The following is a 19,650-nucleotide window of genomic DNA, read 5'->3' as shown; positions in this document are numbered from 1 at the left end:
CTTGGAAGTGTTCCTTCCTCTTGAATTTTTTGGAATAGTCTGAGGAGGATAGGTTTTAGTTCTTCTTTGAATGTTTGGTAAAACTCCCCTGTGAAGCCATCTGGACCAGGTTTTTTGTTTGCTGGAAATTTTTTGATTACTACTTCAATTTCATCAGTTGTTATTGGCCTATTCAGGTTTTCTGATTTTTCCTAATTGAGTATTGGAAGATTGTATTTTTCTAGGAATATCCAACTCATCTAGGTTGTCCAGTTTGTTGGAATAGAGTTGTTCGTAGTTGTTTTGTTTGTTTGTTTGTTTTTTTTACAACCCTTTGTATTTCTGTGAGTTTGGTTGTTACTTTGCGTCTTTCATTTCTGATTTGTTTTTTTTTGGTCCTCTCTCTTTGCATCATGGTGAGCCAGGCTAGAGGTTCCTGAATCTTGTTTATCCTTTCAAAGAACCAGCTCTTGGTTTTATTGATCTTTTGTATTTTTGGTCTCTATGTCATTTCTTTCCACTCTGATCTTTATTATTTCCTCCCTTTTGCTTACTCTGGGCTTTTCTTGTTGCCTTCTTTCTAATTCTTTAAGTTGTAGGATTAGATAATTTATTACCTGTTGTTGTTGTTTTGTTTTTGAGGTAGGCTTGTAGAGCTATGAACTTCCCTCTCAGGACTGCTTTCACTGTGTCCCATAGGATTTGGATTGTTGTGTTTTCATTGTCATTTGTTTCCAGGATGTTTTTTATTTCTTCTTTGATGTCTTTGGTAACCTATTGTTTAATAGCACGCTCTTTAGCTTCCAAGTGCTTGATTTTTTAAAATTGTTTTTTTAGTTGATTTCTAATTTTATGTCATTGTGCTCTTAGAAGATGCTTGATATGATTTCAATCTTCTTGAATTTGAAGAGGATTTGCCTGTGTCCCAATATGTCACCTATTTTTTAAAATGTCCCGTGTGCACTTGAGAAGAATTTACATTCTATAGCTTTGGGGTGAAATGTTCTGAAGATGTCAATTAGTTCCATCTCATCTAGTGAGTTAAGGATTGCTGTTTCTTTGCTGATTTTTTTTGTCTAGAGAATTTATCTCTTGATGTCAATGGGGAATTAAAGTCCCCTACTATGATTGTACTGCTGTCAATCTCTCCCTTGATACCCTCCAGAAGCTTTTTTATGTATTTGGGTGCTCCTGTATTGGGTGCATATTGCCAGAGTTATATCCTCTGGTTTTATTGATCCCTTTAGTATTATGAAGTAGCCTTCCTAATCTCTTTTTATGGCCTTCACCTTGAGGTCTATTTTGTCAGATATAAGTATCGCCACCCCATCTTTTCTTTCATTTCTTTCTGCCTGAAAATTTTTTTTCCCATCCCTTCACTGTCAGTCTGTATGGTCCCTTGTCTGAGGTGGGTCTCTTGTAGACAGCATACTCGTATATATGGGTCATGTTTTCTTATCCATTCAGCCACCCTATGTCTTTTGATTGGAGCATTTAAACCATTTACGTTTAAGGTTATTATTGATAAGTACTTATTTGTAGCCATTTTTATTCTTTATGCCTGTTCCTTCTATTTCTTCTTTTTACAACAGTCCCCTTTGCATGTCGGCATTGCTGACTTGCTTGTAATAAACTTCCTTAGCCTTTTCTTTTTGTCTGTGAAGCTCCTGATTTCCTCTTCAATTTGGAATGATAGCCTTGCTGGATAGAGTACTCTTGGATTCAGTCTCTTTCCTTGTATCACTTTGTATACTTCATTCCATTCCCTTCTGGCCTGATGTGTTTCTGTGGAGAAATAATTTGATAGTCTAAGGGAGATCCCTTGTAGGTAACTTTCTGTCTCTCTCTTTCAGCCCTTAAGATTTTCTCTTTGTCTTTAACGTTTGCATTTGTAATTATGATGTTTCTTGGCGTGGGTCTTTTTGGGTTCATCTTGTTTGGGACCCTCTGTGCTTGTGTGACCTTTTTCTTCCACAAGTTAGGGAAGTTTTCTGTCATTATTTCTTCAAACAGGTTTTCTAATCCTTTCTCCTCTTCTTGTCCTTCTGGCACCTCTATTATACAGCTGTTACTTCATTACATGTTGTCCGAAAGCTCCCTTAAACTCTCCTTCTTTCTAATTTTTTTCTCCAATTGCTGTTTAGATTGGGTGTTATTTTTCTATCCTATCTTCTAACTCACTGATTTGGTCCTCTGCTTCTTCTACTCTACTATTGAAACCTTCCATTGTGTTCTTTATTGCAGCTATGTCATTCTTCATCTTCTCTTGTTTCTTACACATGGTGAATTTCTCATCCAGACTTTTGAGCATTCATATAACCATTACTCTGAATTCTTTCTCTGACAAATAGCTTGCCTCCATTTCATTTCATTCCTTTTCTGGCAATTCCTCATTTCCTTTTCTTTGTTGATTGTTTCTTTTTCTCCCCATTTGTGCTGTCTCTTTCTGGCTCTGGGAACTCTGCTTGGGGTCCGAGAGGTTGAAGCTCTAGTGGTCCAATGATTCAGGACTTGCTAGCCCAGAGGCAGGGTCTGCCTTGAGTTTCATACCTTTTTGTCTCTGCTCTGAATTGTATCCCACTCTCCCATGGCTCCGGTCCCTCCATTTATGCTTCAAATACTTGGGGTTGGCAGGGGCACCTGCACAGTTCCTGTGGTGTGTGACTCCCTGTGAGGGCCCAGAGCCCTCTGGCATGCAATTCACTGTGTGGCCCCAACACCCAAGGCAGGATGGCACCCTAGGTCCCTCTTCCATTGCACCTTTAGTGTGGTCCTGTGACCTGTTGCTGGGTGCATCGGTAGTACCGGCAGCTCTGTCCTGGGCCTCGGGTTGAGCATGCACCAACTGAGGGCTCTCTCCTGGGCCAGGGTGGAGGGTGTGCTGGACTGCAGCTTTGTACTGGGACTGGGAATGGGGCAGGGCAGGGGTTCAGCTGGAGACCTAAAGTGCGGGATCCTGGGATGCTGGGTCTGGGCTCCAGTGAGGAGGCGCAGCTTGGGAGGTCTCTCTGGTGTGCACTCACTGCAGATGTCTGGAAGCCCACGGTGTGGGTACCATGCTACTCCCTGCAAAGGTATGGTGGTGGTCCCACACGGGTTATGGCTAGCAAGCAACTCCCCTGCCCTGGTTCATGGCAGTGTCGGAGGTCAGTCTGGGGATTGATGTTGCTGTGATCCTGGCCTCTGCTACTCCCCCTTCAAGATGGTGTGGGTTCTGTGCCAAAGCTGTGTAGGCCTAGGAGTGCCTGCGGTGGTAGCAGGGCCTCCCCATCTAGGAGAGCTAGATCTGCCAGTCCCTGGGACTCCTGTGTTATCTAACTGCCCCTCACTCATCCACACTCACACCACACATGTCCACACACGCTCCTCTCACTCCTTCCCTCCGTCACACTTTCTCTCTCCCTGCTGTACTGTCGGCAGCCATGTTGATCTCTGGCAATCTTTATTCATAGAGTGGCATTTATCATCGATACAGAGAAAAGGCCATTATTTAATGTGGAGTGATATCATAGTAAAGTAATCATTGTAATTATCTTTAAAGGTCATTTTGGCAGATGGCAAGCTAATCTGCATCAAATATATTGAATTCTACATTAGAAATATAATGATCTTTGAAGGAAAAATAGAATCCTATGTAATAAAAACTTAGTAAGTAATATAGTAACAATTCTTCAACTGATTAGTAAGTAATATATTGCAATCATTTATTGGAACATTATTTTGAGGCATAGTTGAAATAATCTTGAATGCTTGAGAAATTCTTATGAAAAATAGAAAATAAAGAGTTCTTACCAAGTTTGCGATGATATAATGGTAACCTTTAACATGCTTTCCAACACTCACAATCTGTGAAGATATAAGGAAATAAGAGAAATCAATTAAATTTTACTGAATGATTATATTTTTAACAGTAGAATTTTAACCTTTTTAGCATAATTCCTTATAGAAGCTGATGAGAAAATGACACCATTTTCCTTATGAGAGTGAATTATCCAAATGAATAGTTTACATATTTATATTTATAAAAGGTTAAGTGACCGTCCATCTGTCCGACCGTCCGTCCATCCAACCAACCGACCGACTGTCCGGTACCTATGACGTACACTGGCAATTTAAAAATAAACATTGACTGGCGCATGTGTGACACATATAAAGCTCTCGCTGGCACCAATCACAAGCGTGTGTTTTGACCTGTCATTATTGATCATGAATTTGGTTGTTATTGTCGACATTGTGAAGCTGAAAGAAAGCGGAAATTTTCACACCTATTTGAGGGATCATTCCATTGATTCAACGGATGATGCCAAAAAGTAAAGTTTTCCCATAGAATTTCTTAATAGTATTACTCCTTCAGGAATGCCTTGTCATAAATTAAAATTGAAAGTAGGTGCAATCATCATGCTACTGAGAAATCTTAATAGTAAATGGGTCTTTGTAATGGTACTAGAAATATTATCAAAAGATTGAGAGCTAACATAATCCAAGCTGAAATTTTAACAGGATCTGTGGAAGGAAGAGGTTGTTCTGATCCCAAGAATTGATTTGTCCCCGTCTTACACTGGCCTCAGTGTTAGAATATGCTTAATCAATTTATCAGTCATTAGTTTTATCAATGTAGTTTTTATATCATGTTTTTGTTGTTTTTATATCATGTGTTTGTTCTTTTTGTATTGTGTCTTTGTTGTTGTTATATCATGTTGTTATTGTTTATTTATTAATTAATTTATATATTATTTTCATATACATTTTACTAATTTTCTTTCATCTCTGACACTTCTGTTATAGAGAAAGGGCGAATAGCGATATTAAAATATTTCTCCTAAGTAATTTCCTTTCAATGTGCATGAATCTGTGCACCAGGTCACTAGTATTTCTATAAAATATATACTAACATAAGAAGCTTAAAACAATTTTGTTCCAAAAAATTTAGATGTACTTAATTTACTGATAATTTATACAAATGCACAATAAATTGTTAGATGTCTTCAACTGGTAAGAATCATTTTCTGAGTAGATTGGATTACTGTTGTGAGGAGCAAACAATATATTTCTAAGATCAATTTCTGTTTTCAGATACCTCTAATACCACAAAAGTTAATTCTCACTTGCATATAGGTATAGCAGTATTTTATTACGATAAAGAAAATAAGGAGAAGACATCATCAAGGTACTTTCTCTCTCCTAGATTCATTTTTTTAACCTAAGAATGTTTTTTAGGAAGTTTTAGGAAATTAGAGACACAGACATTTTTAAGAAAAATAAATAATAGGATTATTTAAAAAGTACAACTGAATTTCTGCACTAAAAATTAAAACTCTTATTTTAAAACTGAAAAATTCCTTCCAGAGAAAATTTAATGACAGTTAATAGTGAGCAACTTTGTAACTTCATTGGTCAAATGTAACAAGTAATATAAGATTTTCATGTACTTTCATAATTTAAAAAAGTAAGTTGTTTTTAGCATTTTATTATCCTCTAAAAATAATTTCTTTGTAAATTAGTGACTTGTGTATAAAATACAGGAAAACCCTATTTAAATGTTCTTAGCATTTTAATATCCTCTAAAAACATTTCTTTGTAAATTAGTGACTTGTGTATGAAATACAGGAAAACCCTATTTAAATCCTAGGAATTGTGCTGGGAAACAGTTTTGTGCACATGGCTATCGGTGAAATGGAATCACTGCTTATTTCATCTTTTCTTTTGGCTACACCTAAGACCTCCTCTTTGTCTTTAAGTTTCTGTATTTTCACTACAATGAGTTTAAATGTTTACTTTTTGTTTACATTGTTCAGGATTTGTTGTGCTTCCTGACTATGAGGATTGCCCTTCAACAATTCAGGGAAATTCTCAACCAATATCCCTTAAAATTCCTTCGAATATTTTTGTGTGTGTGTTTGCTTCTAACAGATACTGCAATGTTGGTATTTGTTACCAACTGGGCCACTTCTTAAAAAATATATGTTTTTATTGATTTTAGAGAGAGAGAAAGGAAGGGGGATGGAGATAGAAAGAAACATCGATGTGAGAGAGAAGCATCAACTGGCTGCCTCCTGCATGACCCCTGACCAAGGATGGAGCCTGCAACCTGGGCATGTGCTATGACTGGGAATGGAACTGGTGGCCTTTCAGTGCATGGGACGATGTTCAACCAACTGAACCATACTAGTCAGGGAAGTAGGGCCACTTTTATAATGATTTATCCATTTCTATTTGTGTGTATAAATTCTAAATACAAGCTGTCTGAAGAAGACTGTGATGTCAAATTCTCATAGAATATATCTCCCTCACCACACTAAGCCCAGGCCAAGACAGAAAACACTTAGTTGACTCCTTGTATAGATAATAGATTTTCTTCTATTCTTTTATTGGGGTGTTACCCTTCAATAGTCTGGCTAACTATGAGATCTTAGATATAAATTATTGCCTTGACTGTGTGCACAGTTCCTGTTCTTGGGTGAGCATTAAATTCCCAGTCAGGCTACCCAATCTGGCAACTTCCTTTGGTGCAGTCATCTTTTATTCTTGGCCCCTGAAGGTTTTCTTTACTTTCTTGGAAGCTCAGCTGTGCATTTGAAATTTTTTACACAGCATTTTTACATGTTTTGTATGTCAGATTTATCTTGTCCACAATTTATCTAAAACGAATTTCCCTTGACAATCTCACCATAAAGATGAAGATAAGCAATAAATAGATGAGATTATAAAGAAAGTTCAGTAAAGAAACAGCTTAATTAGTCATTATAATGGGTCGCTCAAAACTGAGTGATTTATCATGGGCAGAGTAGCCCGAAGCTCTCTTATTGTGGGGGCATCTGAGATACAGCTTATGCAAAAGACAATTATCAAGACACATGATGGTTGGTACTCACCTGGGAAACTGCATTACATTCCGTTTACTAGAAATTCCTACTATTTGACATGAGCAGGGATTATTGCCACTGGGCCACCCATAATTTATCTCTTACTGATTCATCATAACTTTCTCTGTTGTGGCTATTTAGGCCTTTTGGCACTCTCTAAGCTCCCAGGCAAATCCTGTCTCTTCTTTCTCAACACCCTTAGCTTATGATTTCTGTGTGGCCTCAAGTCAATATATTACCTCTGCTTTTGTTTAAATTCACTTTAAAGTGTATTACTTATAAATGTGAAACCAGTGGAAATTCTGCACTGGGTATCTTTGTAAAGAAATCATTATCAGTTCTAGATTGCCTGGCAAAGAACTATAATACATTAAAAGTTATGTAATACATTTTCAAGGGATGAGGACTTAGAGAAACCACAAAGAACCCAAAGTGACAAGAATCCTGGCAGCAAAGGCCTTGTAGAGCTTGATATGCATCCACATTCTGGGAACTGAGGGCCCCAGGGAGCAGTGATCTGCAGATTTATTAACCTGGCTGGTGATGCTAGAAAGAGTACCATTTCTGCTGATCCAGCTCCAGGCTGGGAAAAAAACAAATGTGCTGCACAAATTGTTGCAAAGACCTCATTGCCTGAACACTCACCACCCTTACCTGGGGTGGGCATGGTTCAATGCAAGATCTTGGTCCTTCTGCCAACTATCCACCACTTGATGAAAGTTTCTTTGTGAAAAAACCCAATTTATACTCCATAGTAAAGAATCCTATACCTAGAATGTCAATTATTTAAGTAAAAAAAATGATTGGGTAAAATTGACAATGTCATTAGTGTTGTTTTACATCTTTCATCATCTCAACCAAAGTGAAGACTATTTTATGTAAAAAAAAAATCAAAAAAAATCTGAGTGACTTGAATTTGGATGTAGTCCAAACCTGTGTCTCTGTATATCTGATGTTATTCTTTAGGAAGAGGGAAAAGAAACAGCTTGAGGTGAATGACATGAATATAAAATAGCATTACCTTTATTCAAGGGTTTTGGCTGAGTTGTCAAGGGAACACAATGCCTAGGATGATGACTGGCTGCAAAAATTAATTATGGCCTTTTATAAAGACAGAGAAATGTAAGAGTAAGAAATCTGCATTTTTATTATTTATTTTCTTAGAAGAAACAGTTTGAAACTAGACAAAGAATAATGATGGAGTGCCTAGAGTAGAGTTCTAAATTAGGATGGGTTAAGAAGGACATACAGGTTATTCTGATCATATGCTTTCAAAAGAACCCATCTTTACAAGAATAAAACACTTAGGAAAAGTGATTAATTGATTCCTTCACTTACTGTTTCTTGTTTGTTTTTTAGGAAATAGCCATGGTGTTGGACTGATTTCGTTCTAAAATCAAGCTTCTGTACATCAATAAGGTAAATGCCTGATGGCATCACTGCAACTGTTTTATTAACAAATTATGGCACAAGGACTGGGACTTTTAAACCTTTATTTATTTATTAAAATTAGAGAAAAATAAACCCAGGACACTTTTACATCTTGACTCCACCTTTACATAAAGGTAGGTCAGCAAATGTCTCTTATGTATACGCTTATAGGTAGAAACTTCAAGGATTATAAAGATAAGTAAGTCAGTGCTGCTGTTACACGGATGCTTATTATAACTGCAATAGAAGGCAAAGTAAAGGAAGTGGTGTGGGTTTTAAGGAAAGATGGTATCATTCGAATGGGAGAACAAAGACATTTTTAAGAGAGAATAGATCCTATTAAATATTGATCAGATGAATAAAGAAGTTAATGAGAATATAAATGTCATAAACACTAGTACATTATGATCAATTTGAGACTTGAAAATGAATAAAGTTTGGTCTTCAATACACAATCAGATTTTATATTAATCCTTTATGTATCAATGGTTCATACAGTATTCAGGGATCTTTTGAGAATAGAGCTGATATGTATTACCTGATTGTTATATTGAGCACTGTCTTCAAGCTAAAGATCTGCAATGGCACATGATTACAATATGAATAATTTTGGTCTCCCTCCCTTTTTAAAAATATATTTTTATTGATTTGAGACAGAGAGAGGGAGAGAGAGAGAGAGAGAGAGAGAGAGAGAGAGAGAGAAAAACATCAACAAGAGAGAAACATTGATCACCTGTCTCCTGCACGCTCCTTACTAGGGATGGAACCAGCGACCCAGGCATGTGCCCTGACTGGGAATACAACCAGCAACCTCTTCATGCATGGGCTGATGCTCAACCAACTGAGCCGCACCCAGCCAGGGGCTTGGTCTCCCTTTTTAATTAGATTTCATGTCAGCTGGAAATTCCTCTCCCAGTTATCATGTTACAGAGAATTCAGTGACATGGAGAAAAACAGTACTACCTATTTGGTGTTAAATGTTGGACATTTATTGTAATGAGGGCAGTCACTCTCACTAATCCTTTTCTTCTCCAGAAATGTCAAACTCTCATATGTCCCCCGAATGCTGATTTTAAAGATGCTTCAAAATATTTTATTATATACAAACACAAAAGCATTAGTTTAATTAGTTTTATTATAAAAAGAAAAACATAAGGCACAGGGCTTTTGCAAACAAGCTGTGGACTTAAACTACAATCTTATAAGATAACAGAAGGACCTTTAATTTGGAGCATGTGATGCACAGATAGGGAGAGGAGAGTAAAGAGCCAACACCAAACAGAACTAAGGCTGCTTTTTAGTGTGAGAAGAGATTTGGGGAGAAGATAGAAAATTAGAGCTCTCATCAAATATTTTAAGAGAAATATACACATATGCACAAACACATGTGTATATATGTTTATATGTACTTTTTATTCTCTTCTATACTTGGAGATGTTAGAAATTATAAAAGCTTCTAATTAGGACAAACTTTTCTAAGGGAAAGAGAAGGGAAGAGAATTGCCCATAAACGTAGTGGTTACTTCTCAAAGTAGCGATCTTTCTCTCACCAGAACTTCCCAGCAGGAGCCGGCTCATGGCCACTAAAAGATGTTGAGGTAGAGTTCTCTGGGCTCTAAAATCATATACAGACTTAAAAATGCTATGACTGCTGTCAGTCACTGTAAATAGACACTACTGGTGCCCTGCCCATGCTTTTCCTCTTACCATGTCAAAGTATACTTGCTCAAGACTTCTAACTGCCAGCACCTGAATTTCCTTAGCTCAGGGTCTTCTCTGATTTCTGGAACCCCCTTGCCTTTGGGGGTGGGGTGATGGTGGGGAGATCAGGTCAGAGAGCCGGGGGATTAGTCCCTTTCCCCGCAGCAGCCTCATACAGTAACTGACAGGAGCTGGTGCAGAGATACCTGCTCCACCAGTGAGATGATTCTGGCATCTGGTTCTGCACCAGCTCCAGTAATTAGTTTACACTAATTTCACATGAGATTAAGTCCCTTTCACCCATAGTAATTTGCTAGATAAATGCACCTTTTATTGGCTGCATTTCTCCACTCTGCCTCAAATGTGTTTTTCACTTAACAAATCAATTAATTACACATAAACCCTTGTCTGAAGGTCTGCTTCTGGGGGAAACCAAGCCAGGACAGTTTCCAATGTAAAATAAGTTACCACTGTGGTCATGCAATCTACAACATAAAGCGCACTTTTGTTGACTGTCCCAAGCTTTCCATCTGTTATATACTGGGTCCCTAATCTCTATGTATAATCAGGAACTCAAGTTGTGCAATTTACTTTTATTTGAATATCTAAATTTGGTTTAAAATGTTTATTGTCTTATATAGAGAAATAGGAATTAATCAGTATTTTTATGATTTTCCCCTTAGCACTTTCTTATATTCTTTAAGGATACCCATTTTTAGTACTGGTTTGTTATTGTTTCTTTATTCAGCTTTAATACAAATAATAAAAATAATTCCTGGAATTGAACATGGTGGCCAGCAGGACAGCAGTGAGGGAGAGCGTGTGAGTAAAGGAGTGAGAGGGGCATGTGTGGACATGTGTGTGTTGTGTGTGGGTGAGTGAGGGACATTAGATCTCACAGGAGTCTCAGGGGCTGGTGGAAAGGGCTCTCCTGGACGCGGACCCCTTGCTATTGCAGAGGGCACTCCCAGGCTGGGGATTGAGCCCGGAGCCCATGCCACCTTGAAGGGAGTGCAACAGAGGCCAGAAGTGCAGCAACACCAACACCCACACTGTCCCCGGCCACCAGAAAGCACCTGCGCGGTGAGCTGCTTGCCTGCCACCCCTGCAGTGAGGGGCCCCTACCTCGCTGCTGGCTCCCAGTAGTGACTGCAGGCCAGAGAGACTTCCCATGTTGCACCTCCCCACCATCAGGACCCCGTGAACCCAGTTGCCATACACCAGGACCCGGCGCTTCAGGAACCCCCACATGACAGCACCTGATCGCTGTGCCAGCACCCCATGTGCCAGGACCCAGCATGACAGGACACTGTAGCCGTAGACACTGTGTTCCAGGTCCTTGTACCCAGAACTGGAGCTTCAGAGACCCTGCATACCAGGACCAAGCACATCCAGTTACAGTGTCTAGAATCGATGCTTCCGGGACTCCTGCACACCCAGTCCCCATGTGGCTGGACACAATGCTTCAGGACCCCACATACCAGGACCCCCAGTGCCCAGAACCTGTGCTCCAGGACCCTGCTGGAATCACACACCAGAAGAAATATGCACATGTCCCCGCCTACCCGAGCACCTGCAGTGGAAAACTGAGGAGCTGGATCCATAGGGGAAAGGAATACAACTCAGAGCAGAGACAAAGGCATGAGACTTAAGTCAGACCTGGATTCTGGGCTAAGAAATCACAGAACATTGGACTGCTAGGGGCTTCAACTTCTCAGACCTCAAGCAGATTGCCCAGGGCCAGAATGGGATTGCAACTCACATATCATAGAAACTAATACAAAACAGACAGTAAAAATGGGGAAACAAAGAAACAATACCCAAAGGAAAAGAAATGAGGAATCACCAGAAAAGGAATGAAATGAAATGGAGGCAAGCTATTTGTCAGAGAAAGAATTCAGAGTAACGATTATTAGGATGCTCAAAAGGCAGGATGAGAAATTTGCCAATATGTGTAAGAATCAAGAGGAAATAAAGAATGACATATCTGCAATAAAGAACACAATGGAAGGTTACAACAGTAGACTAGAATAAGCAGAGGATCGAATCAGTGAGTTAAAAGACAGGATAGAAAAATACACACCCAATCTTAAAGCAATTGGAGAAAAAAATTAGAAAGGAGGAGGAGAGTTTAAGTGAACTTTGGGACAACATGAAATGAAGCAAAATCTGTATAATAGGGGTGCCAGAAGGGCAAGAAGAGGAGCAAGGATTAGAAAACATGTTTGAAGAAATGAAAACTTCCCTAACTTGGGGAAAAAAAGGTCACATAAGCACAGAGAGACCCAAACAAGATGAACCCGAAAAGTCCCTATACTAAGACACGCCATAATTATAATGGCAAATGTTTAAGACAAAGAGAGAATCTTAAGGGCTGCAAGAAAGAGATGGAAAGTTACCCACAAGGGATCTCCCATTAGACTACTAAATGATTTCTCCACAGAAGCACATCAGGCCAGAAGGGGATGGAATGAAGTATACAAAGTGATGCAAAGAAAGGAACTGAATCCAAGAATACTCTATCCAGCAAGGCTATCATTCCAAATTGAAGAGGAAATCAGGAACTTCACAGACAAAAATAGGCTGAGGGAGTTGATTACCAGCAAGCCAGCAATACAGACATGAATAACGGACTGTTGTAAAAAGAAGAAATAGAAAGGGAAGAAGGAACACAGGCATAAAGAATAAAAATGGCTACAAATAAGTACTTATCAAAAATAACCGTAAACATAAATGGATTAAGTGCTCCAATCAAAAGACATAGGGTGGCTGAATGGATAAGAAAACGTGACCCATATATATGCTGTCTACAAGACTCACTTCAGAACAAGGGATCACACAGACTGAAAGTGAAGGGATGGAAAACATTTTTCAGGCAAATGAACATGAAGAAAAACAGCTGGGGTAGCAATACTTATATCTGATAAAATAGACCTCAAGGTTAATGTCATCACAATAGATAAGGAAAGCTACTTCATAATACTAATGGGAGCAATTCAACAAGAGGATATAACTCTGGTAAACATATATGCACCCAATACAGGAGCACTCAACTACATAAAAAAACTTCTGGAAGGTATCAAGGGAGATATTGACAGCAATACAATCATAGTAGGGGACTTTAATACCCCATTGACATCACTGGATAAATCCTCTAGACAAAAAATCAGCAAAGAAATATAAATCCTATATGACTCACTAGATCAAATGAAATTATTTGACATCTTTAAAACATTTCACCCCAAAGCTACAGAATATACATTCCTCTCAAGTGAACACAGGACATTTTCAAAGATAGACAATAAATTGGGACATAGGCAAAGTCTCTTCAAATTCAAGAAGATAGAAATTGTAGTTGATTTCTAATTTTATGCCATTGTGATCTGAGAAGATGCTTGATATGAATTCAAGAAGATAGAAATCGTATCAATCATCTCAGATCACAATGGCATAAAATTATAAATCAACTACAATAAAAACAATGGAAAAAAATCAGAGTTGGAGGCTAAATAGCATGCTATTAAACAATGAATGGGTTACCAAAGAGATAAAAAAATAAAAAGCATCCTGGTAACAAACAGCAATGAAAAAACAACAATCCAAAAATCTATGGGAAACAGTGAAAGCAGTCCTGAGAGGGAAGTTCATAGCTCTCCAGGCCTACCTCAAGAAACAAGAAAAAAATGGTAATAAATTATCTAACCCTACAAATCAAAGAATTAGAAACAGAGCAACAAGAAAAGCCCAGAGTAAGCAGAAGGAAGGAAATAATAAAATAATATCAGGGCAGATATTAAAGACATAGAGACCAAAAAAAAAAAAAGGTCAATAAAACCAAGAGATGGTTCTTTGAAAGGATACACAAGATTGATGAACCTCTAACCAGGCTCACCAAGAAGCAGAGAGAGGACTCAAAAAAAATAAAATCAGAAATGAAAGAGGTGAAGTAACACCTGACCCCAAAGAAATGCAAAGGATTATGAAAAAATACTATGAATAACTCTATTCCAACAAACTGGACAACCTAGACGAAATGGAAATATTGTTAGAAAAGGACAAGCTTCCAAAACTCGATCAAGAAGAATAAAAAAACCTGAATAGGTCGATAACTACTGAAGAAATTGAAGCGGTAATTAAAAATCTTCCAGCAAACAAAAGACCTGGTCCGCATGGCTTTACAGGGGAGTTCTACCAAACATTCAAAGAAGAACTAAAACCTATCTGCCTCAGACTATTCCAAAAAATTCAAGAGGAAGGCACACTTAGAACCTCTTTCTATGAAACCAGCATTACCCTAACCCAGTGGTTCTCAACTTTCCTAATGCCGTAACCCTTTAATACAGTTCCTCATGTTGTGGTGACCCCCAATTTAATTACTACAAATTGAACATAATTAAAACATAGTGATTAATCACAAAAATAATATGTAATTATATATGTGTTTTCCGATTGTCTTAGGCGACCCCTGTGAAAGGGTCATTCGACCCTTAAAGGGGTTGCGACCCACTGGTTGAGAACCGCTGCCCTAACCCCAAAATCAAATAAAGATACTACAAAAAAAGAGAACTATAGGTCAATATTCTTGATGAACATAGATGCTAAAATCCTCAACAAAATTCTTGCAAATCGGATCCAGTATTACATTAGAAAGATCATACACCATGACCAAGTGGGATTTATTCCAAGGATGCAAGGATTGTACAATATCTGCAAATCAATAAAAGCAATACATCACATAAACAAATTGAGAGACAAAAATCACATAATAATATCAATCAATGCAGAAAAAGCATTTGACAAAATCCTATACCCTTTCTTGATAAAAACTCTCAGCAAAGTAAGATTAGAGGGCTCATACCTCAACATAATAAAAGCCTTATATGACATACCTACAGCCAACATCATACTCAATGGGCAAAACTAAATCCATTTCCCCTAAGAACAGGAACAAGACAGGGATGTTCACTTTCACCACTCCTGTTCCACAGAGTACTGGAAGTGCTAGTCATAGTGATCAGACAAGAAGAAGAAATAAAAGGCATTCAAATTGGAAAAGAAGAAGTAAAACTGTCATTATTTGCAGATGACATGATATTGTGTATATAAAACCCCAAAGACTCCATCAAAAAACTACTAGACTTAATAAATGAATTTGTCAATGTAGCAGGATACTAAATTAATACCCAGAAATATATGGCTTTTTTATACATCAATAATGAACTCATAGAAAGAGCAACTAAAAAAACAATCCCATTTACCATTGCACCAAAAATAATTAAGATACCTAGAAATAAACTTAACTAAGGAGGTAAAAGACCTGTACTTGGAAAACTACAGAACATTGAAAAAAGAGATAGAGGAAGATATAAACAAATGGAAGAACATACTGTGTTCATGAATTGGTAGAATCAACATAATTAAAATGTCCATACTACCCAAAGAAATCTATAGATTCTAAGCAATCCCCATTAAAATACCAACGACATGTTTCACAGACTGAACAAACTCTCCAAAAATTCATCTGGAATATAAAAAGACCCCAAATAGCCACAACAATCCTGAGAAAGAAGAACAAAGTTGGAGGGATCACAATATCAGATATCAAGCTGTATTACAAAGCCACTGTTCTCAAAACTGCCTGGTACTGGCACAAGAACAGACATATAGACCAATGGAACATAACAGAGAACTCAGAAATTGACCCAAGCCATTATGCTCAATTAATATTTGACAAAGGAGGCAAGAGCGTACAATGGAGTCAAGACAGTCTTCAATAAATGGTGTTGGGAATATTGGACAGATACATGCAAAAAACAAAACTAGACCACCAACTTACAGCATACACAAAACTAAACTCAAAATGGATAAAAGACTTAAACATAAGATGGGAAACCATTAAAATCTTAGAAGAATTCATAGACAGCTAAATATCAGACTTACCTCATAGCAATATGTTTACCAATACATCTCATAGGACAATGGAAACTACAGAGAAAATAAAGAAATGGGACTACATCAAAATAAAAAGCTTCTGCACAGCAAAAATAAAAAAAATAATTAACAAAACAACAAGAGAGCCCACTGCCTGGGAGAACATATTTGCCAATGTCATATCTGATAATAGTTAATCTCCAAAATTTATAGGGAACGCATACAACTTAACAAAAGGAATATAAACAATCCAGTCAAAAAATGGGTAAAGGACCTAAATAGACACTTTTGAAAAGTGGATATACAGAAGGCCAAGAGACATATGAAAAAATGCTCAGTCACTAATCATCTGAGAGATGCAAATCAAAACAACAATGAGGTACCATCTCACACCTGTCAGAATGGCTATCATCCAGAAATCAATAAACCGTAAGTGCTGGTGAGGATGTGGAGAAAAGGGTACCCTTGTACATTGCTGGTGGGAATGCAGACTGGTGCAACGACTGTTGAAAACAGTATGGAGTTTCCTCAAAAAATTAAAAGTGAAACTCCCATTTGACCCAGTAATCCCACTTCTTGGAATACATCCCAAGAAATCAGAAATGTCAATCAGAAAGAACATATGCATCCCTATGTTCATAGCAGCACAATTTATAATAGCTAAGATTTGGAAACAACCTAAATGCCCATCAGCAGATGAGTGGATTAAAAAACAGTGGTACATCTACAAAATGGAGTACTATGCTGCTGTAAAAAAGAAAGAACTCTTACCATTTGCAACAGCATGGATGGACCTGGAGAGCATTATGCTTAGTGAAATAAGCCAGTCAGAGAAAGATAAGTATCACATGATCTCACTCATTTGTGTGGAATATAATGAACAACATAAACTGATGAACAAAAATAGATCCAGAGACAGAGAAGCATGGAACACACCATCAAACCTCAGAGGAAGGGGAGGGGTAGGGAGGGGGTAAGAGATCAACTAAAGGACTTGTATTTATGCAAAGAAGCATAACCAATATACACAGACGGTAGGGAAATGAGGGCCTGTGCTAGGGGGCTGGAGTGGGTGGGGAGAGGTCAATAGGGGGAAAAGGAGACATATGTAATACTTTCAACAATAAAGAATTAAAATAATTCCTCCAGTTTTATCCTTTCAGATCACAGACTGTAGATACCTTTACATACACCTCTCTCCCATTTAGGGCCCTACAAGCGATATGATTTGAACAGGGTGGTAGAACTATGAATGGAAAGCAAATGCTGAAAACCAGGTGTTTAATTCCCACTCCATTATACTCCACCTCATCAGGGTAACTGCCAACAGTACAGAAAAGCACACAGTAGAATACACCTGTATATTCTTCTCTCTGACATTATGGTGGTTTGAAAATTCTATATCCAGAAAGCTTGAATAATGTTATAATTCTCATTATGTTAACTCTGAATATCTCTTAGTAGAGATCCATTTTAAGTTAATAGCATTTTAATTTAGTGATTTTAAAGTATTTGCAAAGAGGCACAAAGTATTCCGTGGATTTGTAATTATTAATTTGGAACACACAGAACAGCTTGAAAGAACCAATCAGTAGCATGCTCTTCTTTAATTGTAAAGAAATTTTTTAAGAAGCAATATAAAAATCATTCTAATGCGATATAGGTGAAGAGGTTAATCCTCTGCTTTCATTAACAAACACATTAAATAAACATAAGCATTAAGTGATAAAATTGGGACTCCAGCCCAGGTCTTTTGAGTACAATTTTTTTATGTTTTATATTGTACTCTGTTGCCTCCCTTAGGCCATAGCAATAAAAAAGACACGTTTCTGACCAATATTAATCTATCTCTCATAAGAACAAAATGAATAAAACAGATCTATGTGAGAGTGACCTCTTTATCACATTAGTATTTGATGATGTCCAACTTGTTTATGAGAATAACTAGATTTCTCATAATGAAATAAGATACAGTTCCTTCTCTTCAAATAATCTCCTGTCTGAACATATTGCTTATTTGAATAGCAGCTTGTATGCAAGGTACTGCTAATTCCAATTTGCACTAGAATGGGTCAGGGAACACAGATGGAGGATTAGGAGGTAAAATGTAACCCATCCACATCTAGGTTTGAAAATTCTTTATATATACATATCAAAGCTAACTAACATAAAGGCTTAAATGATTTGAATTCAGTTTTGTACAGCTTGTATTTTAGTAGGTGTATATTTAAAATGATAGCTCAAGTACATATCCTAAATTTAATGCCAATGCAATTCAATAAAAGAAATAATTTTATTTACATGGCAAGCTCAAAGTGATCAATTAAAAGTTCAACTATGTATAGTATAATTCAATGTTAAATACATTTTATGATGTTCTCTTTGAAAATGGGAACTCCGTAAATGGTAGGACTTAGAGTTAACTTTCTATCAATCAGAATATCTCATTTCTTGAGATGTTCCTGATTGAGTATATCATCACTGAAAAATACCTTGGCTTATACAGAAAATTTGAGGGGGCATATTTCTAAGCAAATAAGTTGTTAAGAGGTGACTGTAAAATGTCCTGTGATCACATTTGCAGGTAACACTGGGTTAAATAAGTTTTAAGAAGTTTTTTGCTATATAAATTTTTAGAGATTTTAACATACTAAAGTACACTAACTCCCAAGAGTGTTCAGTTCTGTACAACAGTTTTTTAAGGTTGGTTAAGGTCATCCTTCCTATAGCATTATCTTCACTCACATCTTTCCTTAGCTTTAACATACATTTCAAGCATTAGTCGTTTTAATGGCATGTTCTTATTTCTCCTCAGTGTTGATCATTTGTACCCAAAGAAAAGACACAACCTAAACCACCTGAAGCATATTTAAGATAAATTCTGTCCATAATTTCTGAGGTAGCACCTCACTATTTTGCAACTTCAGCTAGTAACTTTTAGGTCATGAGTTTCTAAATTTGCATGTTTGTAGTTATATTCAACAGTTGAAATTGTGATTAAGTAAATATATAAGGCATTTGGATGCAGAGTTATTTCTCTTTTATTGCAGTAGTATGTTTTCTTTGCATTTAAATGTATGTGTTATGTCCTATTTCAGACAATTTGGTATGAGAGGCCAGCTTCCTATGAAGTGGCTTCAGAGAGAGGAAATAGATATAAGCAGATATCCTGTCTCAATAAAGGAGTAAAAGCTTTTCTGAGTAAACGCTTCACATTTGTTCAAATGATTAACTCCAAAATCACTTTAAAAAACAAACAAATGGAAGGTCATAACTGACAGAGAAAAAGCAGAAAAAATATACCTCTCCCTAATAAATGGGATTCTCCTGTTGGGTGTTGGTATGTAATATTTGCATAGCAACTTCACTGGGTAGGTCTTTTGCCCATATTATCACATAAGACAGTAGAAATTTAAAGACTATTATTCATAATGACTGACAATACTGCTAACTGTATCAAAATAAATTTTGTTGTTTTTTTAAACCCCAGTCAGATCAAACTTCACAAAATCGTAATAAAAATAATAGAGACTATGAATGCCCAAGTAAAGTATACATCATGATGTTTGGCAAAGTAGCCATTTAATAAATGCACTTAGTAAACAATATTGCATTATCACTACTTGGATACCCTATCTAATAAAAGAGAAACATGCAAATTGACCATTACCCCGACACCCTTCCCATTGGCTAATCAGCATATCCTTATGCAAATTAACTGCCAAGCAAGATGGCGGCCGGCAGC

The 19,650-nt window shown here is 37.2% G+C and overlaps 1 protein-coding gene across 7 annotated transcripts in view; it reads right to left on the bottom strand.

The window, feature by feature from the left end:
• Positions 1 to 19,650, bottom strand: part of GRIA4 (glutamate receptor, ionotropic, AMPA 4) — a 415,907-nt gene that overhangs the window by 93,642 nt on the left and 302,615 nt on the right. For all 7 annotated transcript variants that reach the window (XM_005886335.2, XM_005886337.2, XM_005886336.2 and 4 more), the window contains exon 5: positions 3,772 to 3,825. In XM_005886335.2, coding sequence (XP_005886397.1) covers positions 3,772 to 3,825 — 54 coding nt within the window. The remainder of the gene's footprint in view (positions 1 to 3,771; positions 3,826 to 19,650) is intronic.

Source organism: Myotis brandtii, unplaced genomic scaffold (genome assembly GCF_000412655.1).
Source record: "Myotis brandtii unplaced genomic scaffold, ASM41265v1 scaffold971, whole genome shotgun sequence".
Taxonomy (NCBI): domain Eukaryota; kingdom Metazoa; phylum Chordata; class Mammalia; order Chiroptera; family Vespertilionidae; genus Myotis; species Myotis brandtii.
This window is presented reverse-complemented; position numbering and strand designations above follow the sequence as displayed.